The sequence below is a fragment of the Mesocricetus auratus genome, unplaced genomic scaffold (assembly GCF_017639785.1).
Source record: "Mesocricetus auratus isolate SY011 unplaced genomic scaffold, BCM_Maur_2.0 Super-Scaffold_100011, whole genome shotgun sequence".
NCBI lineage: Eukaryota > Metazoa > Chordata > Mammalia > Rodentia > Cricetidae > Mesocricetus > Mesocricetus auratus.
In genome coordinates, this window is record NW_024429195.1 from 78822708 (window position 1) to 78847506 (window position 24799).

Consider the following 24799-nt stretch of genomic DNA (forward strand, 5'->3'; position numbering starts at 1 on the left):
CCAGCTCTTAGCTGCTGAGCTACCTCTCCAGCCCTGATCACGGTCTTTTGAGACAAGGTCTCCCACTGAAACAGCTTGGCTTCCTGACCCCGAGCTCCAGGAGTCTGCCCTTTTCTACCATATTCTATGTTGGGGTTTTGTTTTGTTTTTCACTTTTAAAACGTTTAAGCTGAGCATGGTGCACACGTTTAATCCTAGCACTCAGGAGGCAAGAAGCAGGTGGATCTCTGTAAGTTTGAGGTCAGCCTGAACCACATAGCCAGTTCCAGGCCAACCAGGACTGCATAGTAAGGCCTTATGTCAACAAAGAAAACGTCTTGTCATGCTTCACACCCCTTTTGGAACAAGGGCTCTGACCTTCCTTGGTTTTCTCTGGCTGAGCAGGATGACGGGCTCTCGGAGCGGCAGTCAGCCTTTGCTATCCTGCGCCAGGCGGAACTGGTGCCAGCAACTGTGAGTGACTACAGAGAGAAGCTCCTCCACTTGAGAAAGCTGAGGCACGATGTGGTGCAGGGTGCAGCCCCGCACGGACCGCTACAGGAGGTAACAGCAGTGTCTATCTTCTTTAGAATGGTTTCTTAAGTTATGCTTTAAATCTTATTTTGGAGATCATATCAAATGTTGTCTTGCAAAGGAAGCAAGGTCTCAGAGTGCATAGGTTATCCAGGGAAGCTGCAGATGGGTATGGTCCCAAGACTTGGAAGACACTGATACCATATTCTCTCTCTGATGCCAGAGATGAACTCTCCCTTCTCCTCCACTCATCCTGCTGTCTTTGATAGGTGATTCCTCTGCTCATTGATTATCCGTAGGTCACGATACTGGTCTTTTTTCCCCTCTGAAAGGAATTCTCTACTCATTTATTCCTTGAGGGACTCAGGTCTTTCATTAGTCATCTGTGGAGTAGGCTTTCAGTGAAAATGTGTCTATAGAATAATGTTCTTTGTGATCCCTACTGGGGACATAATCTTACAATTATATTTATTATGTTATTACAACAAAATGACTTAAAACATAGGAAAGATTTTGTTCTTTTAATTTTTTTCTAGACTGTCTTACAAAGGCAACTAGCAAAACACGTTTCTCCCATATCAAGAACATTTCATGTTATACTGGTCTCTGTGGTCACGCTTTTCAAAAGTTGATGGTGGCTAGGTTTTAGGATTCAGAGAATGGCCACGAAACAGGTAACCGTCAGAACAGTTACACTTTGTGTGTAAAATACACGAAGAAAGCAGTAAGACTGAAATACTTACTGTAGTTTGTCCTGATTTCTATCCTCGCCATTCAAGAAAGAGCAAGGTCTCTGTCTTCTTTAAGAATGAGCATTCGAAAGCATTGGATTTAGGCACTGCGCCCACAGAAGGATGGGGGTTGGGAGGGAGGCAGAGTGTGATATACTCCACAGAAAAGAAAGCCGACGCAGTGAGCTTCAGATTTGCTCAGGGTCTTGCAACCCTACTGGCGGGACTGGGATGCAGCTGAGGTATTCTGGGGCACTGTCCATGCCTTCAGCTGCTGTGCACCACTGCCCCAGGCGATGACAGCTCAGGTAGATCCATTCCAAATGACAGCAGCAAGTCCATGTTAATGAAGTAGCGTGTGCACGAAACCCAGTCAGCCTAGAAGGAACGACTTCCTCCTCATTGTACTTCGTAGTTCACAGCATGCCTTTCCATTCATAATCCTTCCCATCCAGAACCTCATCCGGTTCTGACAGCAAAGTGTGGGCAGCATCAGTCCCTGCTTACAAATAAGGAGGCAGGTTCATTGACTCTTGGTGAGAGGATGCCATGTCAGGTGTAAAGCCCATACTCTTCACCACATACATCCGTGCTGCAGCATACTGGCTTTGGTTTTGGAAATCCATTGTGGACTCAGAGCAAGGCGGAGGAAGGCATTCCTCTCTCCTTTAGTTTTGGTCTTTACTGTTTTAAATGTTAGCATTCTCTACATTTCATTTGGAACAGGGATTGAAGCTGGAACCTGTACCAACATCATACCCCCAAATTAAAAAAAAAAAAAAAGAAATCTGCCATTCTCCATGATGTCTTCCTAGAAAATCAGTGTTGGTAATAATGAATGCTGTTCAGAGTTGACTGAGAATAAATACTCTGGTTTTTCTTCAGATCTTATAAATCTTTCACCTTTCAAAGTTGACTGAGAAAGCTTTAGGCCCCCTGAACTGCACTCTCTGAAAGTTTAGTTTCAAGATGTCAGACGTTTGGCCATGCGTAGTGGCATGTGCCTTCAATCCCAGCACTTGGGAGGAAGAGACAGGTGGATGGATCTCTGTTTGAGTTTGAGGCCAGCCTGGTCTACAGAGTAAGTTTCAGGACAGCCAGGACTATGCAAAGAGGCCCTAGGGGGGGGGGGGGGGAATCTCAGGCATCTGCTGTACAGGAGTCTTGAGCCCCTAGTGCCACATTTTTTTGTTGTTTGTTCTGTAGTGTCTACACTTAACTACTGTTTGATGCTCTTCAGGTTGTGACTGTTTGTTATGATGACCTTGACTTAGACTTTGTGAGTGAACGTCTGGAATGAGCTTGAATTCTGTGTTCTATGAATGATATTTTAGGAAATGGAGAAAAATTATTACACACTCAGTGCCGGCTTCTTTCCAAATTTCACTTGTCCAAGGGATGCGTGTCCTACTGCAGCCTGTCACATGCTTACTAATCACTCTTGGACTTGCAGGTGCCACTCCGTTATCTGTTAGGCATGCTCTATGTCAACTTCAGTGCCCTCTGGGACCCTGTTATTGAGCTCATAAGGTAAGCATGGGCTAAGTGGATGGGACCGTTCACTGTAACTCAGATAGAATGGTGGGGCCATGCTTGTTCCTTTCATCTAGGAATGGTTTACATGCATGGATATCTGAATCCTTTGTGAAACAATGCAAAGAAGAAAATTGCATACTCTCTTTGGTGCCTGGTTTTCAGTAGTATAGGTGTATGAATATTTCTATGCATTTAAACAACTGCAAAGTTTTCTTTTTATTCCGTATGATACTATTTGTATGATGAAAAGATACATTCTGATAATCCCAACTTTTATTTTTACATAGTAGATCACTAAACCATAAGTACTTTTCAAAACCCTGCCCGTCTAGCGCACGTGCACATATGCACACCCCCCCACACACACAAATCGTTTTAGCTTTAACAAATAATTTTAATAAGTATAGAAAATAGCATATGCTGTGGCTGAGATGCAGAAATCTGTCCTTTTAAAAATGTTTGTCCTTTGGTGCTCTATTCTGGCTTTTTGTCAGACTGGAAATATGTCATGTGTCACTGCCTTTCCAGATCCTATTAGTTCTTACTTGACAATAGCAGAATAAACAAATCCCTTTCCAATTTTTAAACCAATTTGCCTGCTTTTACTTCCTTTCAGAGCCATCAAACAAGTATAGTGAAAATAAATGGCTTTTGACTTCAACCTAGATTTTTTTTTTTTGGTACCTTCAAAAGATAAGAAGTGACATATTTGTAATCAGTGGTCCATTATCACAAATGTTGGCTCTTAAATGCTTTTAAAGTCTCTCCATAGTGACTGGGCTATTTTACTGTTGGGGACTGTTTTCCATGTATAATATACAACATATGTAGTTTTCCTATCTAGTGTAAAGTTTATGTGTGTTAGAAAGTTAACGATAAGCCAGATGTGATGAATCACACTTTTAATGTCAGCATTCAGGAGGCTAAGGGCAGAGAGCAGAGATCTGAAGCTAGCCTGTGCTACATCGCTATATGTCTCATGAAAGAGAAGGATGAGGGAGAGGGGAATGGGGAGAAAAGGAGAGAAGAGAAAAGGAAAGGAAAGGAGAATTAATGACAAAGTAGAGAAAACTTGAGAATGTTATTGCAAGATTTTTAAGCTGTAAAAACAAAACAAATAAAACCAAAAGTAACTCTATATGATTCATTTCATGTCTCATCAATAAGTTATGAAAAGTCTATGTTTGAGATAGATTCTAAATACATACCCCAGGCTGGCCTGGAACTAGCTATGGTGACCAGGCTGGCCTCAAACTAACACAGATCCTCCTGCCTCTGCCTCCCACGTGATGGGATTAGAGGTGTGCACCACCACACTGAGCTGAAAAGTATATTTCAAATAGTTAGTGAAATAGGTACAGAGAAATAGATATTTTTAACTAACTTTCAGTGCAATAGTTGTTTTTCTCCAGAAGCTTGCTTTTCCTAATGGGCCTACCTCATATACTATCTTAACTTAGCTTTATCAACTTGATGTAACCTAGAACCACCTGAAGAGAGAGTCATTGAGTGATTTTCTTCATCAGGGTGGTCTGAGGACTACTTGTCTTGCTTGGTCATTAATTTTGGAGGGCCCAACCCACTGTGGGCAGCACAGTCCCTAGGTAGGTGGACTTGAGCTGTGTAAGAAAGCTGGCTGAATTTAAGCCTGGGAGTAAGGCAGCATTCCTCTGTGGTTCCTACCTCTAGGTGCCTATTTTGAGTTCCTGCCCTGACTTCCATCAGTGAATTGTGACCTGGATGTATGTCAAGTAAACATTTTCCTCCCCAAGTTACTTTTGGTTATGGTATTTGTAACACCTACAAAGAGGACAAAGTAGAGGATATATATATATGTAATTTTTACTATTGTGTCTTTAACATTAGTCCTCCTAACTGGATATGGAAATTCGTGCCTGTATCCTAGCACTCCGTGGTGGGGCCAGCAGATTGTGAGTTAGGGTCCTCATAGTGGGTTCTAGGCCAGATTAGACTGTATAGAAAGGCTGACTCAAAGCACCTTCAACAACAGAGCTTATTTGTATCTACTTACATTTTAAAATAAACATTCTGTAGTCATTTATGACTATAAAAATGATTTCCGTGGGTTGGCAAGGAGGTTCAACAGGTAAAAGTTCTTGCACAAGCCTAATGACCTGAGTTCAATCCTTAGATCCCACAGTGAAAGGAGAAAACGAAACTCCCCAAATTATGTGACTCCTCTGACATCTGTACACACACTGGTACACATACACCCACCCTCACTCACATACGTCATACAGATTCACATATATTGATAAAGTTTGAGCAATGAAGGCAATTTAAAAACAACAGAAAAGTGTGAAATTTATTTTATTCTCATGTTGAAGGCTAATATTAACATTTAGTTAATTCCTAGCCGGGCGGTGGTGGCTCATGCCTTTAATCCCAGCACTCGGGAGGCAAAGGCAGGCGGATCTCTGTGAGTTCGAGGCGGGGCTGGACCGACAGCCTCCAAAACAATACAGAGAAACTCTGTCTCGCAAAAACCAAAAAAAAAAAAAAAAACCATTTAGTTAATTCTTGTACATTTTTCTAGTGGGCTATCTCACACTAAAGACCATGCTGTATCATGTATTTTATGATCTTTTCTCTTAGTTCTCACGCCCATGGGATGGAAAACAAGCAATTCTGGAGTGTCTGCTATGAACATCTAGAAAAAGCAGCTGCGCGTGCTGGTATGAGCAGAAGTCTCAAGGGCTTGCTGGGTCACCAGTGTTATTTGAGAACATGAGAAATATATTCTCTTTGATAAAGTTCTGGCTAGGTTACTGTTTCCTTTGAGTTACTAGGAAACAAGTGTCCAGTCTTAAGCATAGGTGTGATAATCTACAGGCTTTAGGATGCCATCTTTCTCTTGCAGAGAAAGAACTGCAGAAGGATATGAGAGAGGCGGAAGAGTCCACTGGGGACGGAAGTTGGGAGCAAGCCCAAGAAGGAGATGTTGGTGCACTTTACCAGCAGCAGTTAGCATTGAAAACGGACTGTCGAGAGCGACTGGACCATACCAACTTTCGATTCTTGCTCTGGCGAGCCTTGGCCAAATTTCCAGAGAGAATAGAGCCAAGGTCCAGGGAACTCTCCCCACTGTTCTTGAGGTTTATCAAGTAAGTAATGCACTTGACACAGTGTGAGAGTGGGGTATCAGCCTCCCCAGTGACTGAGAGCTTTGCACAAGTGTCGTTTTTCAAGTCCTTGTCATGTCTACAAAACACCGCCTCCTCAGGTAAACACTCAACTGGTTTTGTTGATCATCAGTTTTATGTGAATCAGCATAGAAACAGTGCTAATAAAAACAGGTCAGGTTACCACAGGAGAAGGCCATGTTGAGTTTCATCAGTATACAAAGGCCTTACTATTCCTTGCCCTGTTCATTGTTTTATACCTTGCCTGGGAGTAATAGGTATTTTCCAGTGACCTAACCCCAACTGCTGTTTGAGCCTCTTCATGCTGAGGAATGTTCTCTTGAAGAGTAGTAAGAGCTTTCTGAAGCCTTGTTTTGTTTTCAGTATCTTAGTAAGAGTCTTGATGGCTTTGAAATTTTAACAAGGATGTGTTGTACAGAGTAGAACTAAACAGTAAGTGTATGCTTTGGTGTGCCTCATTACGTGGGAAGAAGGTAAGGAGGAGGCTGAGCGGGACATAAGCCACGGTCCTGGCTTGTTACGGAACAGCAGCAGGGCTTGGGTATGCACTGCGGTGTGACCCCCAGAGAAAGTAGTGGAGATGGAGCAGGATGTTAGCACCATGGCCGGCCATGTGATGGTGAAATGGACCTTTGCTATCAGAGAACTGGGGAGGCTAAGCAGAAGCATGAAGGGCTTGCAGATGCTGTTTGGAGAACGGATTGTAGAATGGCAGTGGTGGAGACACACCAGTCAGAAGAGATTACAGGGGTGAACAAAGTTAGCTGGGGGCCTGGCCAAGGTTGTAATACTAAAGACTAGTTTTTAAAAAGAATTCCAATTCGAAAAAAAATTGAAAAGATTCTAACCAGATCAGCTGGTGTGCTTTGGAGGTGGTATTCATTGTAGGGAGCAGAAAGGAGTGGGGAAAACTGAATATCTCAAGGTTTTAGCCTGAGCAACTAGGAAAGGCAGGTTACAAGAGGGACACAGATGCTGCTGGTGTGTGGGAAAACCAAGAGTTCATTTGACTGTGTTTCAAGATACCAAGTAGATCCCCAAGTAGAGATGACAAGTAGGCATTTAGAATGATTATGTTTAAGGAAAAGGGTTGATCTGGAGACAGTAAATTAAGAATTCTCAGTATTGAGTGGTATTTAACGTCACCTGATAAAGTGGAGTCCTCTAGAGAGATCAGAAAGTGAAGCCATGCAGTTGGCTGGCACTGACCAGTGTTCAGAGAGGAAGTAAGGAACCGGCAAAGGAAGCCATGGAAGTGATAGGAAAAGAAACAAGACATGGATGTGAACTTCCTAGTGTGTTAATTTTCTGTGTTTTCCCTCAACAAATAGCATCACCTCTTAGTTTACAGGTAAATGTCTCATGGAGGGGTAGTCAATTGTATCCAAAAATTCTGTATTTCTGAGCAGTCACCCCTGTGTGGAATAAGGCTTGACCTTTGGCTTAAAGAGAAACCTTACCCAGAAAGAAAGAGTCCATATGGGTTGCTTTACTTATTCTGTATAAAATCTGATTAACTGAGCTCTAGAGTCAGTGAAGAAGAAAACTGGAACCTGTGAGTTCTTACAATACGATGAAGACTGAAGAGGAATGTGGGGGCAGAGAGGGCACGTCCATTTTGTTCAAAATTGAAAGCGCATACATGAACACCGTTCGTTGTTACAAAGGGTCAAGATGTGTTGGTGCACTTCTTAAATCAGTACTTGGAGACGAGCCAGGTAGATGTCTGTGAGTTGGAGTCCAACCAAGGATCTAGGTTAATCAAGGCTGTACAATGAGAGCCTATCTTAAAGGGGGGTGGGGTACAGGGAGGGGAAGTCAGAGCTAAGAAAGGTTAGAGCAGACAAAGCATGTAATAGGTTAATAGTGGGAAAATAAGGCTCCCACCCCCATAATTCTTTGTGGGGTGGTTGCTTGTAGAATGAGGAAAGAGGTATCTGGATTTTCTCTGATAACATGTCTAAAAGGATATATCAGCTGTTGTGCAAGGTAGCAAGGGCTGCGTTAGTAGACTGGTGTGAATAGACTACAAACACCCCCTTCCTGAAAAGACACTATTCAGTGTAGCGACGGAGAGGCCAGCAGTAGGAGTGGAAGACTTAGATGCCCTAATCGAACCTAGTCCTAATGTTTAGGAATGGGGGGCACTTTGGTTTTATGTGCTTTTGGGTATTTGTCATTTAAAAAGAAAAATCTTCGCCTGTGACTGAAATGAAGCATTTCCTTTTCCTCTCTTCTCCTGGTAGTTGCATAGTTTTAGGCCTTTTACCTTAAATGTACTTTCTGTTGAGTCCTACAAGTGATGAGGGACAGAAGTCTAGTTACAATCTTTTGCATATGGCTATCCATTTGCCTGGCACCACTTACCGAAAAGATTGCCTTCTCCCGAGTTCTCAGTGCATCATCGAAAGGCCAGCACTGCCTGTGGACCAGTTTGTATGCTAATGCAATGCTATTTTGACCAAGCAGCTTTTTTTAGTTTGTTAGGAATTAGGTAATGTTTCTGACTTTACTTTTTGCTTGCTATTGCTTTGACTGTTTGAGATTGTAATGCTATGCTTTTGAAAGGACATTGACAAAGTTGGGAAAGAAATACAGTTCTAATACTTTACATTAATCTTTTACTCTATAGTCCACTCTGACCAGCTGTGCTTCCAGAGACAAGGAGGCTGATTTCACTTTAGTCTAAGATAGACATTTCCCATCTTTTTGACAACAGAGTAATGGAGCAGACTATCTCTTAGAGTTAGTGATTGACAGTTAGGACAGAGAATACTAGTGTAGGGGCTGGAGAGATGACTCATTGGTTAAGAGCACTGACTGCCCTTTTAAGGACATGGTACAACCATCTGTAACATTAGCCCACACAAACGCTGTCCTCTCCTGGGGTACACAGACATACATGTAGGCAAAGCACCTACCACAGAGAGTAAAATTAACTTAAGAATGCTAATATAGAGGCATCTTGACTAAGGTACTGTGTGTGTCTGTGTTTGTGTCTCTGTGTGTGTGTGTGTGTGTCTGTCTGTCTGTCTGTCTGTCTGCCTGCCTGCCTGCCTGCCTGCCTGCCTGTGTCTGTGTCCGTGTGTTCCTGTGTTCTGTGGATGCCTTTCCAATGAAGCATACTCCTCACTTTCGATGTCATTGCTTGCTTCCTCTTAACAGCAATGAGTATTATCCAGCAGATCTGCAAGTTGCTCCAACCCAGGATCTACGCAGAAAAGGCCGAGGAGCAGTGGCTGAGGAAGCAGAGGAGGAACCTGCTGTGGAAGACGACCAAGAACTGGAGGAAGAGGCGGTGCCCACAGATGAAGCACCCCAGAAGAAAAAGACAAGAAGGGCTGCAGCAAAGTGAGTTCCCATCACTGTCTGATCGGGGAGCTGTGGCTAGGGCAGCTGTTTGGGCTTCTGTCCACATGGGAAATAACTGGTGAAGGGCAAACTCCTTGGATAGCTATTGGCATGCGGTGGTGTGTCTCCATGAGATTTTCCCGGCTATCTTGTCAATCTTTGCAACTCTGACTCTGAAACATTCTGGGCTAGGCATTGAGAACTGGCTGTAGTGTTCTGTGGCTCTGATGTTAAAGGAAGACAGGCCCAGAATTACACTTTTATTGGGGATCTGCTGACAGCAGGGGCTGCCTGGGACCACACTGTTAGTGTGTCCCAGTAAAGTGTGTCTGTCTGCCTCTTTCTTTAATCTTTAGGCACCATGGGTACTGCTGATTTGTTTTGGAATAATTACTAACTAGGTTTTCTTGCTTCACCACAGAGTCTTAGGAGTTGAGGAACTTTCGATGTGGTTCCTTTTAAAGATGAGAGGACTGCAGCCTAGAGTGCTGAAGTACCCACGGGCATTGTGTTTGTGTACGGGGTAGCAGGCACCAGAGTCCCTTGTCAGCACTTCCTTCCCTTTGACTTAGCCCCTGCTAGTTACTTTTTTCTTGTGCTACAATACTAAGTTCCTTTGGTTACTCATTTACTTAAATTGTTCCAAACTGGTTTATTTTAAAAGGCCTGCTTTCAGATGTTTTGTGAGCTTACGCAAAGATTGTCTGGACTGAGGGTCTGCTCAGCCAGGCTGCTGTTGCTCTTAGACTCTTAGATCTTTTGTGTTTCCACACCAGCCATTTATAAACTTGTCCATTTGGTAACTGTAGCCAGTGCCCTTTGCAAAGTGTAAGACTGCAAGGATGAATCATAAACATCTGTAGTGGAAGAGTGTATCAGATACGTTTATAGGGCTTACGGGAGCACTGTGAGGAACTGCTCCCTTTTGGGTCTGTGAGAACAGTGGTCTACAGGAGCACTGTGAGGAACTCCCTTCTAGTGTCTCTGGGAACAGTAGTCTACAGGAGCACTGTGAGGATCTGTTCCTGTCCACCACAAAGACTGAGGCAAACACTAAGAGAAGGCCTTCTGCAGAGGGAAAACACCTCTGCCACTGAAAGATGAAGCCTTGGATAGGGAAAGGAAGGACCTACCAACCAATGGAAATAGTGTGTAAATAGGCCCAGTGTTGTAATTTTAGAAAAGTGGCCATATGACAGTTCAAGTGGAGGATTTTTTTTTTACTAAGGGAAAAGGATCGTAAAAAGGGGAGAGAGGAGATGGGCCTCTAGGGACAGGAGCAGTGGGAGAGATGAAAGAGGCAGAGAGACAGGGAGAGAAAGAAAGAGGAGGATGGGAGCTAGTGAATGAGCATGCTCGTAGTGACTGCTGCTGAGGGCGTGTCCTGTCAGAACCCCAAGGGCTGGCCAAGTACATGCCTGGAATACTAACACCCAGGAAGGGTCACGGCCACCTGCCTGTACCTCTAGTTCCTTGTTCTCTTTCCATCAGCATAATCCCTAGCAAAAGATTAGTTCTAGGTATGTGTTTGCTGAATAAATGAATAAGCCATTTCTCCAGTCACACCTTGGCCTTTCTCACTCCTGAACATGCACACATGCTCTTGCCTCTGTCCAAGTGCCCTGGCCTGATTTCTACCCCCTGAGAGGATCTGTTCATGCTTCAATCTGTACTTCTGGCCATAGTTCTTCCCTGAAGTTTCTCCTGTCTTTTAAAGTAGAAGTTATCTTACATGAGTCAAACTCTCATAACATCAATCATACTTGGATAATGGAATCCCTGCTTGCTCTGGATATTAAGTCTTTACTGCTCTTCTTTCCTACAAGCTGCAGTGATAGTCTTACTAATAATTGTCTGCCTCACTGCACTTTGAAATGTTCTAAAGAAACTTGTCTAAAATACTAAAAATGAAGATGGCCGGGCATGTAGCCCAGTGGGCAGAGTGTTTGTGGCATGCATGTGGGCCTAGGTTCAGGCAGCACTTCATGTATTATCTTAGCTGGGAGTGGAGGTAGGAGGGCCAGTTGTTGAAAGTTGTGCTCATCCACATAGTTCAGGGGCAAGGCAGGTAGGTAAGTAGATAGTCCAGACAGATGAAGGGAGGGAGGGAGGCAAGGAAGGAAGGAAGGAAGGAAGGAAGGAAGGAAGGAAGGAAGGAAGGAAGGAAGGAAGGAAGGAAGGAAGGAAGGAAGGAAGGTCCTCTGTGTGGTAATTTGTCCACCACCTATACCCAAACCTAGAATATTGCTACCAGATACCATCATTAAAAATGTGAATAAACTGTGCTGGATATGTAGCATATGCCCACAGCTTTAACCTCAGCACTCGGGAGGCAGAGGAAGAGCCAAGCAGATCTTTGAGTTCAAAGCCTGCCTGATCTATATAGCAGGTTCCAGGTGAGCCAAAGCTACATAGTGAGATCAGGAGACCTTTGAGAGAGGCTTGAGGGGAGTGAGTGAATGACCTTGGTGCTTGCTAGGCCAGTGTAGGCACAGCCCAGCTTTGTCAGCCTTCTCCCTAGACTCCATGTGTTAGACGGTCCAATGAGCAAATGAGGCAGACCCACCCTTCCCAGGCTGTTGTAGTAGACGGTGTCATTTGCTCTGGACAGCGCTGTCTGTAGCCAGAGCATTGCTGGTTTTCCGGTCAGTTGTATAAGCAAGAGCTGTTGTCACCTAAACTTGGCCCTCTGTTGCATGCCGTCAGGGTTTATGCTCTGTGACTGAGAGGGAGAATGAATCCTGCCACTTCCTTGCTGCTGTTTGGAGCCCAGCAAAGGCATATGTGCCCAGATCACCTGCACTCACCTGAGAGAGCACAGTGTTTTAACCTCCTTCTTCCCTGTGTTTGTGTAGTTTAAGGCTTCCTACGCATATCCTGAAGGGCTTTTTGGTGTAGAAAGACTAGGTTTAGGGGAAGAGGCCTGTCGGAGACTCAAAGTTTCCAGAAAATAATTTCCTAATCATTAAAATTTGCTTGGGTAATTAACAGCAGACTTACAGGTGGGGATTTGGAATATTTGTCAAGAGAATGAAATTGTGGGCAATGGTATTTCAAGATCTTTATTCTTTACTACTACAATAACCTCTTGTTTTGTTTAGGCAGTTAATTGCTCATTTGCAAGTCTTCTCTAAGTTTTCAAATCCACGGGCCTTATATCTAGAATCCAAGTTATATGAATTATATCTTCAGGTACGTCAAATAAATTCTCAGTGCTTTAATCCTTGCAAACGTCTCTCCCACTTTACCAGAGTAACTTGAGTTTTCTGTAACATTTTAAGTGCTGGTTTTGTTACTGTGCACACTATTAAAAATCATCTTAATGTACAATTTAGATTACACTGATGTAGTTGACTTTAAAGTTAACTTCAGTACACAGTGACTAACATGTATAACAGTAAAATCATGTTATATCATGGGATAGGATGACTGGCTGCCTTTCCTGCTTGACTTCAGCCATGGTGGGGACTTGGGTTTCTGAATCTGTTAGATGGAAGGAGAATGGATAAGTGAAGTACTGCAATTATAATATATGTCCCCAACTCCACAAAATATGGCAGGAAAATGCAATGTTAGAAGCAGAGCAAGTATTGGGTTGTCATTCTAAACCTACTGGGGAAATGGCATTTCTCACATGTGGCTGGTCTTTGGGTAGAACCTAATCTGTTCATCAGATTTTGCCCAGGCTCTGCATATAATTTACAGAGACCTTATTAGAAAGTATGAGCTCAGAAATTTCCGGCCACAGGTAATGGTGGGAGCACATCCAACTTCTCTCCTGACATCTTACTATTAACTTTGTAGTATAGGATGTCCTTGTCACAAGACCAGCCCAGGTGGTTAAAATGTGGGCTCACACAGAATTCAGGTCAGAGTTTCTTTGTCTCTTTCTGTCTTTCTTTCTTTTTTTAGCTAGTCTTGCTATTTGATTTGTTAAACAAATCTCATGGTTTGTGTATATATTAATTCACTAACTTATTCCATAAAACCTCATTTCTAGTTATTGCTACACCAAGATCAAGCTGTGCAAAAAATAACCTTGGATTGCATAATGACCTACAAACACCCTCATATCCTCCCTTACAGGTGAGCTATGTAGGCTAGACAAATGTTACTTCCTTTTACCCAGAATCACTTATGAAATAATCTCTTAAAGACCTGAGAAATGCCCCTTTCCAAAGTAGCTGTAACCATTTTCAGGCAAGAAATGAAAACTAGAAATATATTTGTTGACTTATTCTCTGTAGATAACAATGTAGAAAGGAGATTATTAATTTAAAGCTGTGTCTGGGAAAGTGGTAAACATTTCTCTGTGATTCTGATTCCAGAAAACGTTTATGATGACATAGGAAATGGTAACACTAAGAAATGAAGCCTTTATGTCGCATGCTTCTAAGCACTGGGTTATGGACCAACTCTAGTCCCTTCTAACCCATTTACCTCCTGAAATGTGAAGATATTTTTGTGAGGATTGCCCTACTGGGTGTGAGCCTCATCCTGAACTACTTGGTGTGTTATTTTATTTAGTTATATTTGCAAATCTTGCTCTTCCCATCTTTGGAAAGTTCTGTGGCCCAAGTGACGATTTGTATAAATCTGTTACAGGGAGAACTTACAAAGGCTGCTGGATGACAAAAGCTTTAAGGAGGAGATTGTGCACTTCAGCATTTCAGAAGACAACACTGTCGTGAAAGCCGCCCACCGTGCAGATTTGTTTCCAATTCTGATGAGGTATTTATACTATTGAAGAATGAGAATCAAAACATCTAAGCTGGGTGGGTGGTGGTGGTGGTGGTGGTGTATACCTTTAATCCCAGCACTTAGGAGGCAGAGACAGGCGATCTCTGCCTTGTCTACAGTCAGGGTTATGCAGAATAACTCTGTCTTCAAAAGCAAGACAAAAAACAGTTCTAATACAGTCATGTGATTCTTTTCATTTTTTTTTTCCTTTAAATGGGGTCTCGTGTAGGCCAGGCTGGCCTCGGACTCACTGTGTAGCTGGGGATAACCTTGAACTCTCCTCTGGGATTGCAGACGTGCATCACCATACTTAGTTTTATGCAGTACCGGAGATCACACCCAGTTTTGTGTGTGGTGGGCAAGCACCCACCTGCTGAGCCATATTTCCAGCCTGCTTTTTTCTTCTCTCATTGACTCTTTTGGACATTGGCACCAAACTGCACTAGTCATTCTTGATGGATACAAAGTTCTCTGTCAGTGTCCCTTGACTGTGAGATGGCTCTTTGTGCTGTTCTGTGTGCCGACGTAGGACATGTTCGTGAGATGCCCTGTGCACACTGCTATCTCGGAATGACATCTGTCAGTGCTTTACAAGCTGCACTAGCTGCCCTGTTTCTCTTCCCGTGCAACACCACTCTGATTTGAAAGCCTAGATAATGAAGTACCATTCTTTTTATCTTTATGGGTATTTCACAGAAATTTTCTTAAACACGAACACAGTGAGTTTGACAAATCAAAGAAAGCAAATGGTAAAATTTGTTTCAAATTTCAACAAATGGAAATTTGAATTTCAGAAACTTCTATCTGTTCTTGTTAACTTATAGCTTCCCAGTAACTTGAAAACATGTCTGATTCGGTGGATAATGGTGTTTGTTTGTTTGTTTGTTTTTGTGGAGTTTTTGTTTTTCAAGCCATGGTTTCTCTGTATTGCTTTGGAACCTATACTGGAACTCACTCTATAGACCAGGCAGACCTTGAACTCACAGAGATCCACCTGCCTCTGCCACCCAAGTTGCAGGTATTAAAGGCGTGCTCCACCTATGCCTGGCCAGATAATGTTTTTTTTTTTTTTTATAAGGTTGGTTAGCATGCTCCTTCTTTGGGTTGACAGTGAGATGTGGCAGCCTTTGACTTTTGTACATGACTTGTTTAACCAAATATTTCCAAGTAACAGATGCATGTGACAGAATCTGTGTCTGCAAAACTCAAGAGGAAGGGATTTTGGTGAAACAGTTTATAGAGTCTATCAATATAGAGTTTCTAGGTGCCACAGTTATTGAAACACAGAGGGCTTTTCTTCCACTCCAGTGGAGGAGATGCAGAAGCAACATGAACATCTGGTCATCATCGTTAGACCAATCAGAAAATAAAACAGAGCCTTATTAGTCTCACGAGTGCTGAGATATAATTGGTTTTTTTTTCATTAAAAAGTTATTTATATTAAAGTGTAATCAACATGATGTTTTGCTTAAGTGAATTCATAAAATAATATTTTAAAAATTGCTCAGTTTTAATTTCTAAACATAGTAACTATAATAGGTAAACCCACACAAAAGTTCTTCAGCCCTTTAATAGTTTAAAGGTGTCTTAATATTAAAATTTTAAACTCATGTTTTAAGTGTTATCAGTAAATTTTATTGCGCTAAAATGTAGCTGTTAGCTAAGTTGCTTGCTTTTTATCCCAGCACCCAGGAAAGCAGAGGGTGCTGTACAAGTCAGCCTGGTTTACACAGCAAGTTCAGGCCAGATCACTCCATAGTGAGACCCTATCTCAAGCAAACAAAATAGCTCTATTAAATAAAGGTTTAGGAGAGGTGGATGCTGACTACTGTTATTAAGCGTGTATTAAAATGGTCATGTTAACTTTTTACCAGGAGCCTTTCATCTGTCTTATTCCCATACATGTGCTGATTGCTACTGCATTTCCTGGGATGATCCCTACTCAGTTTGAAAGCATCAGTTGATTCTCTGTTTAGAATTGTGATATGAAGGTTGAGAGATGGCTCAGTGGGTAAGAACACTGGGTGCTCCTGCAGGGGACCCAGTTCAGTGACCAGCTGTTCACAACTGTCTGTAACTTCTAACCTCTGACCACAGGCACACACTTGGTGTACATACTTGAGAGCAGCACATACACATAAAATAAATAATAATCTTTTAAAAATAAGAGAGAACTATATTTTGAACCAATGTGGTTCTGTATGCATGTATTCCTAGAAGCCAGGTTCAAGGCAATGTCAACACTGCTGTGATTTATGTTTATAGGTTAGTCTAGTGTATGGATTTATTGGGAGGGAGGGGAATGGGAAATGGTGTTTTATGTTTATAAGCAAAATTAGTGTTGGTTTTTATTTTCACTCATTAACTCATCCATCCATGTATTACTTTTACCACCTTTCATAAAGAAAAAAATTTATTTTTTGTCTGTGCTATGAAACTGTAGCATAGGAATTATATTTTTCCTTGAGGCTTAAAAATATTGCATGTGAAACTAGGTAAGTTCCATGTGATTTTGGTTCTGTTTATTTTGTTTGATTTGAGATAGGGCCTCATTGTGTAGCTCTTGCTGGCCTAGAACTCGCAGATATCTGACTGCCTCTGCCTCTCCCTTGTTTTTTTTTTTTTTTTTTTCTTTTTACATACCTTTTGCTGGTTTATACATTTCTTTTTTTTTACAGACTATTTTACTTCCTTTTAATATCTATATTATTGTTTTCATTTATTCTTGATTTAACTTATCCTTGACTTGCCTGTTTTAATGCTTTTTTTCTCTGTCATACACTAAATTACCTTCTAGCCTTTTTATTTTCTGTTTCCTGCTTCCTGGTAGCCTGGTCTTGTATTTCATAGTATCTTTTTTCCTTTTCTCTTAACTGTATCATATAGCCGTTGAAATCTTTCGATTACCTCCTTACAGCCTTAAAGCAAACAAGCAACTAGTGATATGTTTAACATGCATATGGATAATGCTGTTTTGACTTTTCAGAATTTTGTATGGGCGGATGAAGAATAAGACAGGGAGTAAAACCCAAGGGAAATCTGCTTCAGGCACCCGCATGGCCATTGTGCTGCGGTTCCTCGCTGGGACCCAACCTGGAGAGATCCAGTTATTCTTAGATCTGCTGTCTGAGCCTGTGAAGCACTTCAAGAATGGTAGCTACCCACTGCCTCTCTGACCAAATGCATTCCCTTTGTGGTAACCTTTCGATGTTCCTGGGCAGAAGTCTTTCTAATGAGGCTGTGTCTTTCCACCTCAGTGATGTCTTTTTGCTGAAATGCATTTCACTGTAAACTTTTCTGATCTCCCAGTTGATCCCAAGGTTGTCAGTCACCTTACATTAGAAGACTTTAATTAGAAAATGTGTATTTGTTGTTGTGCATTTCTACCAATGAAAAATGTCAAGTATTCTCATTATAGAAAAAAAAATGTGCCAGACTAGTCTACATAATGAGTTCTAGGTCAGCCAGGACTGTATATTAAGACTGTTTTCAAACATGAGAGAGAGAGAGAGACAGAGAGAGAGAGAGTCCCCATCTATCTCTCCTGTGATCCCCTATGCTGGGCTCAGTTGAAAAGCAGTGGAGAACTATAATAGTGCAGGCTAAACTCTGGTGCTGTCTTCTGTCATAGCGTGTGATGTTTGTCATGGTGACTACTTGCTATGACTAGATGTGTTGAGTGCTTACTCCACATGTAACGTTATCAGAGCCCTTTGCAAACAAGTCCAGTTGGTGTTTAAAACAAACAGAGGCGCTCTCATAATGTATTGTCCATTTTACAAATGAGAAAGCTGGTAGAGGTAGGATTTGAACTCAGACCTTTCAGACTATAAAATCCTTTGTTCCAGTTCCAAAATTGATTGGCTTTAGCCCAACATAAATATTTATTTGATAGTACAATTTGTTTTGTTTTGGATCATAGATTTCCATTTAGTATAATCTTTCCCTGTATAGGAGAATGACTCTATTGAGTACAAAGATTTTGTTGGGTGGGTGGATACAAGTGATACAGTTATAGGTGCTATAGTTAAGTGTCTGCATCAGTAAATTCATCATCTGATCTCAGATGGCTATGCAAAGCTTAAGCAGTACCAGTTCAGATCTTTTTGGCAAATTCTAAAATTAATATTGTAGCAGTAGTTGCTTTTAATTTATTAACCTGGAAGTACACGAGAAAGTGAGCATTTTATTCTTACTCTTCTACATGAGTCTGCCAAACTCAGCATACATAGCTCAGTAAGTCCAGTGTTGGGGATTTTTCTTTTTGTAAATTGGGTAAGCCAGGCGTAGTGGTGTACTCCTTTAGTTCCAGCACTTGGGAAGTAGAGGCAGGTGGATCTGTGATGGTTTGGGTCTAGCCTGGTCTACATAGTGAGTTCCATGACAGCCAGAGCTACATAATAGAAAGACTCTATCTCAAAAATGAAAATAATAATAAAATAAAATTGTGTGGGATTTTTTTCACTTAGCGTCAACCCTCCAACATCCTTCTTGTCTTTCTTTATTCCTCAGTTTCCCTATCTGAAATGCAAACAGTAAAACTCAGCTTACTCAGTGCACTGAGCATTTCATAAAAATTGGTAGATAATGCATGAGAAAAGTGCATTGGTGCCTTTATAACACGTAGAAAAGCTGTATTATTTAGAGAGGTGGTAAAGATGCCATGACCACAACAGAATAGCATTTCCCCAAGTCCACATCCTCTCTTTCACTAGGGGAGTGCCATTTGGCAGTCATTCGGGCAGTAGAGGATTTGGATTTGTCAAAGGTGCTTCCTGTGGGTCGTCAGCATGGCATCTTAAACAGCCTGGAAGTTGTCCTGAAGACCATCAGTCATCTGATCAGCGAGTACCTTCCCAAGATTCTGCAGATTCTGTTGTGTATGACAGCCACCGTTTCACACATTCTCGAGCAACGGGAGAAGGTGAGGCTCGTGGTAGATGCTTGCTTCTCAAACTGAAACTCTTTCTCTTGGGAGCTGGGTTGGCATCTGAATCACTAGTGGCTTTCAAGGTTGAGTTTCCTTCTGTAACCCTTGTTATGTTGAGAGTCACATAGACTCTTCAGGAAATACAGGCTGAAGCCAGTGCAGTGTTTTAAACAAATACACAGCATGATGAGCAGGACTGGTTAGTTAGCTGGCCAGCTGCGGGAAGGTGAACGCTGTAGATGTTTGTCTGAATGTGACCATGAGCTTATGTTTGAGAACGTGGGAAAGTCATTTGTACATCATGTACATCGAGGAGCACAGAAGGCTCCTTGGAGCAGTTGGGTTTGAAGTAAAGACCCAGGCTCCAATTTTGTCTATTGAACTCCAGCCATTATTAACAAATGAGCATAAATTTCGATTTGTCAAGAAATTGTCTGGGGGCTGGAGAGATGATGACTCAGAGGTTAAGAGCACTGGTTGCTCTTCCAGAGGATCCTGGTTCAGTTCTTAGCATTCTGATGGCAGCTCACAGCTGCCTGTAACTTCAGTTCCAGGGGATTCAACACTGTCATACAGATACACATGCAGGCAAAACACCAATGCACATGAAATAAAAGTAAATTTTTTAAGATTGTCTCTTGATTCATAATACACCCAGTGACTTTGGAATGCATTCTTAAGTAGAAGTCGCCTACCACTTTTTAGAAAGACATAAACTGGCATTGGTAATGAAATAAGTCAAGTGTGCTGGTGCACACCATTAATACCACACTCTGAAAGCAGCAGCGACTTGATTTCTGTCCAGCATAGTCAACATAGTGAGATCCAGGACAGCAAGTCTTACATGGTAAGACCCTGTCTCAAGACGGATGGATGGACGGGATGGATGGACGGGAGGGAGGGAGGGAGGGAGGGAGGGAGGGAGGGAGGGAGGGAGGGAGGGAGGGAGGGAGGGAGGGAGGGAGGAAATTGCCTTGGTTGCTTGTGGGAAAGAGACTTAGAGAAGCCACGAGGTCATGGGGAAGTCTGTAGTGTGTGGTCTTAAAGGAGCGTGTGAGCGTAAGCGTTTCCACGTGTGCTTCAGCGCACACAGCAGTGAGAGTGCACGTGGTAAGTCACAAAGGGTGACAAGCTTCATAAAGATGCGTCCTTTGGACTTTTGATTAACTTAGAAGTTACTCAGTAATGGGCCTTGCTCCCAAGCCACACTTGGTAACTCAAGATCATTTGTGCAATTTCATGGTTCATTAGTTACGGAGGTGTTAGGCTTGCTCAAGGGTGTGGAGCTTCTTGCTCTTTTAAACAGGTCCAAAGAATTCCTCTCAGGCATAGTGAATTGTCCCATGGTGATTTTTGTCCTAGTATGTGTTTGAGCTCACTTAACACACTTAGGCTTTATGACTCTTATAGCCTTTGGGGTGTTGGCTGACATGAAGTATGCATTGTTAAGGTTGTAAATGGTTTTGTGATGTTTGTACATTGAAGCAGTGGCCGTGTATAAATATACATAAAGTCTATAAAAGCTTACTTTCCGGGTTTTCCTCTGGCTTGGTGAACAATTATGGAGTAAACAGGAGAGCTGGAACTATAGTTGTAAAAATGGATAGAACGTGCCTCTCCTGCCTGTGGGGAGAAGCAGAGATGGGACATCGCGGGCATCTCTTTTGAGGTCTTGTTTGTAGTGCTGGCTTGTTACTTGCTCCAGGTGATCAAAATACCATGTTTTTAAAAGTGTCAGTGATTGTTTGTATCTTCTCCCGAAACCTGACTCAAGGGACAGCACACGTGCTCCCAATAGAGTGGAAGCAAAGCAGAGGGGTTTGTTGGTCTGTCACCTTATGTGTTTGCCTGCTATTTCCTCTGTAGCTGGAATAGTGAGGTGATTAGGTGGAGGCAGATGGTGTGTTATGTGGCAAATGAAGAGCATCGTGTTCACAGGCGCTTGACTTTAAAATGTATTATTTCAGACTTGGACATCTCCGTTGGCCAGAGTGTTAGCTTTTCGTGGCAAGTAACTTCCCTCTTAGTTACTCATTGTGTCTTAGACATAGACTTGACATTCACTACTGCATAAGAGAATTTCCTTTGTTGCCCTACATTTCAGGTCGGTTTTTAGGTAAAGCTGTAAGAAAACAAGGTCATATATATAAATGTTGCCATTTAAATACCTTACACCCACAATAGAGTGATCAGGTAGAAAGGTAATCAGGGTTTGCAGGTCTCTGTTGCTTTTAACATTTGTTTGGAGAACATCACCCTAAGGCCTTGTCTCTCCTCTCTAGGACTAAACCATTCATTCTTTAATGTCCAGTGGAAATTCTGTATAATGTTTACCATTTCCAGGTTTATAGAACTCCTCACATCCTAAACTCTTCAGAATTTTCAGTCCCTCATATAAATATGGACTTTGGGCTATAATGCCATTGATGGGGACTCAATAAATAAGTCCACTTTGAGTAGGAACAGATGGCCTGCGTTGTTATGGTTTCACACCACGTAGGGAAGGAGATGTGATGTCTCTTTAATGTTTGCTGTTACTCTCCAGCCTCTGGGCCTCCACACAGACATACTTGTTTATTTTTATTAGTGCTTTATGCATATAACTGTCTTCACTGTACGTCTATACACCTTGTGCATGCAGCGCCCTTGAAGGCCAGAGAGGGCATTGGCTCCCCAGGAAATGGAGTGCCGTGAGCTGCCATGTGCGTGCTGGGAACCCAGCCTGGGGCCTGCAAGAGCAGCCAGTACTGTTAAGCACAGAGCATCTCTCTAGCCCCAAGTCTCTTTCCCCTGCCACATGAACAAGAGTGCCTCTCTAAGGAATCAGGGTGTGTGTCTGAAGAAGACCTTTGTTTGCAGATACAACTAAGGTTTGTTAACCCACTGAAAAATTTAAGACGGCTGGGGATCAAGATGATTGGCGATATATTTTTGGATTGGGAATCCTATCAGTTCGGAGAAGAAGAAATTGATGCCGTGTTTCATGGTGCAGTTTGGCCTCAGGTAAAACTTGGATTCGATTTCTACATCCTGCCTGACACCTACGACTTCTCCATTTATTTTTAACTCACCAGCATAGTCTACCACCCAGACACGAATGCTGTCTGCTCTTTCTTACATCAACTCTTGAAGAATCAAGTTGTTAGAAGACTTAGTCGGTTTTTAAATACCATGACATTTATACTGAAGGGTAACTTGACTGTGACTATGTGCATTAAAGAAATGTGACCTAACTTCCATAGCACCACATACTAACAAACACAGGGGAAGGTGGGTGTGTTTATTAGCATTATTCTGATTCCTCTGCATGTGCCCAGTTGTTACAGAAACTGGTGTAGTTAGCTAAGAAGACTCTGGGAGGGACTGGATTTTGAGGACAGTTTCTAGCTGTTTAAACTCAGACGTTTCTGATCATTTAAAACTCCCAATAGCTGGCCCCAGTATCTAGACACTGAGCGCCCACCATTGCTGCTTTTTCGGTTGGTATTATTTGCCACCTTTCCTTTTTCTCTATCCTTCCTTTATGTGTGCCCTGCACTCTTTCGTCCTCCGCTGGGGTGCTTAACCTGTTCAGTGGTTGCTTTTGCTTCTTCTGTAAGTGTCTGTGTTTTACACTTCCTTCATTTGGTATCCTAGATCTGCAGGCTTGGATCTGAGAGTCAGTATTCGCCCACTCCTCTGTTGAAGCTAATTAGTATCTGGAGCAGAAATGCAAGGTAAGACGTTCCTTCCTTTAAAAAAGAACTGTGTTTAGGTTTAGTCAAAAGTGGTCTAAGGACCGTCTTGCTGTGTAATTAATTAGTTACCTTTAAGTACAGTCAAAAAAGATGAAGCAATTAAATAAAAACATGGAAAGAACTCAAAATACATAATTTTAAGAAAACTAATTGACTCAAGCAATATGTATGATGTATCCTGAGAAAAATGTTTGTAGATATGTTTATCTATGAATATGAAAACAGGAATATCTAAGGTGTGTGAGAAACTTAAAAAATAAATACATAAATTTTACATGTTTATAAAGTATATTACAGTACATAAATACATTGTATATTGTAAAAATCAGGATGAGCATATGTACTCATACTTTTTCTTTCTTGTAAAAACATTCAGTATCCTTTCTTCCAGCCGTTTAGAAATACTTGCCTACTGTCTGTAGTGCGGTAGAGTCCCAAACAAAGCTCAGTGGTACCTGCTGCCCACCGTTTCTCTGTCACTCCTCTGTCCTGCCCTTCCCAACCTCTAATAAGCACCGTTTCACTCTCAGCCTCTACATCACCAGCTTTTCTAGACTGCTCATGGGAGTGAGATATTAGCCGGGAAGGGAACTTGCATGGATTTGAAAACCTAACTGTACCACAGGTGGTACAGAGCCAGGAAGAGAGGTGCCATGTCCTTTGTAATATTTGAATAATTCACCAAAAAAATGGAAAAATGGGAAAAAATTTATTCTGCAATGTGATATAAATGAAAATTGTAGTATATAAAGTCTAAAGCATACGCTTGGCAAGGCAGTCGATGGGCACATTCCTCCAGTGTGTGATAAATGCAACAGGCATTTGATCTGACCTGGCCAAGGGAGTAGAATGTGGATCCTACAAGGAATGGCATTGTCACAAAACTTTACTATGTTTTAGCCTGCTTTCCTAGAAAATAAATGCTCATTTGTTATGTCTTTTTCCCAGTTCTCACTTGAAATGGAAAATTAAAACTCTTGTCTAAATATATACACAGTTCCTGTGTTGGGTAGAGCTTTGATATTGATCTGGTGGTGTTGTTTAAAATCTTGGCATTGGTTTTTACAAAATTGGAACCATATTGTATAACCAGTTTTTTATCTTTTACCATTGTGGCATGAATATGTTCTTGTTATTAAATAGACTTTGTCTAGAACCCAGAAGCAATGTTTTATTAACCTGATATTTTTACTAGTAGGAAAGTCTGCTTGTTGCTAGGAACAGGCCTGACTTCGTTTCTTACCTCTGTGCACCCAAAAGCAGTATTCTCTAGTCATGTTTGAGGAAGGCTTTAGTCCAGGAAGGTGCTGCAGGACAGCTCCGCCTTGTTCTGTACGGTTCTGCATCCAGGGCACATCCATATTGAGCATCACTTCATGAATCGGGAAATTTCTTCCTCATTTATTTTATTTTATTTTTTGCAGAGAAAGTAGATGATGGGCTAGAGAGGCAGCTCAGCAGTTACAAGCACGTGCTGCTCTTTCAGACCCTCATCCTGTGCTGTAACTCCAGCTTTCTTTTCACATGTAGTACTCGCCTGCAAAGTATCTCCAGGAAGCCTGACTTTAGCATCCCAGTAAACACAGACACACGTATCTAGTTGTGTGTGAAAGAATTAATGAACAAATGTGTCCAAAACTACTTCATAAGAATGTTACACTTCGCAAAATGACTAGCATTAACCTAGTGCCAGTGGTGTGGTTATGGTTTGATCCCTTACAGCCGGGTGGATGGTGGTTCCAACAAGTTGCCCTCTGACCTGCTTATCTGCTCAGGAGCATACACTCGTTACCCATGCACACACAAAAAGAAATCAATGTAGTGAAAGACTAAAGTAAAGCTGCCACTTACCTAGTGTCAGTCAGATGTTAAAATTGATTCTCCCATTTATAGAGAAGTTTAGCAGTTTGCTTTTGCATTAATACAGTTAGAGCTGAACTGTATCTATCCCTAATCTTACAAGGAAGAGTAAATTGTCTCAAAACTTCGGGGAACTCAGAATAGCTAACACTTGCTTACTCTCAGGTAGTGTGCAAACAAAAACACTACCGTGGACGGAGACATAATTTAAAATGATAATAATGATGAGTCAGGACA

The 24799-nt window shown here is 42.0% G+C and overlaps 1 protein-coding gene across 1 annotated transcript in view; it reads left to right on the plus strand.

Moving 5' to 3' along the window:
* Utp20 (UTP20 small subunit processome component) overlaps positions 1 to 24799 on the plus strand; it is an 83023-nt gene that overhangs the window by 23875 nt on the left and 34349 nt on the right. The window contains exons 18-29 of the mRNA XM_040755104.1: positions 385 to 543; positions 2698 to 2774; positions 5397 to 5476; positions 5662 to 5905; positions 9110 to 9295; positions 12397 to 12487; positions 13296 to 13381; positions 13901 to 14026; positions 17022 to 17188; positions 18751 to 18959; positions 21825 to 21968; positions 22602 to 22681. Coding sequence (XP_040611038.1) covers positions 385 to 543; positions 2698 to 2774; positions 5397 to 5476; positions 5662 to 5905; positions 9110 to 9295; positions 12397 to 12487; positions 13296 to 13381; positions 13901 to 14026; positions 17022 to 17188; positions 18751 to 18959; positions 21825 to 21968; positions 22602 to 22681 — 1649 coding nt within the window. The remainder of the gene's footprint in view (positions 1 to 384; positions 544 to 2697; positions 2775 to 5396; positions 5477 to 5661; positions 5906 to 9109; positions 9296 to 12396; positions 12488 to 13295; positions 13382 to 13900; positions 14027 to 17021; positions 17189 to 18750; positions 18960 to 21824; positions 21969 to 22601; positions 22682 to 24799) is intronic.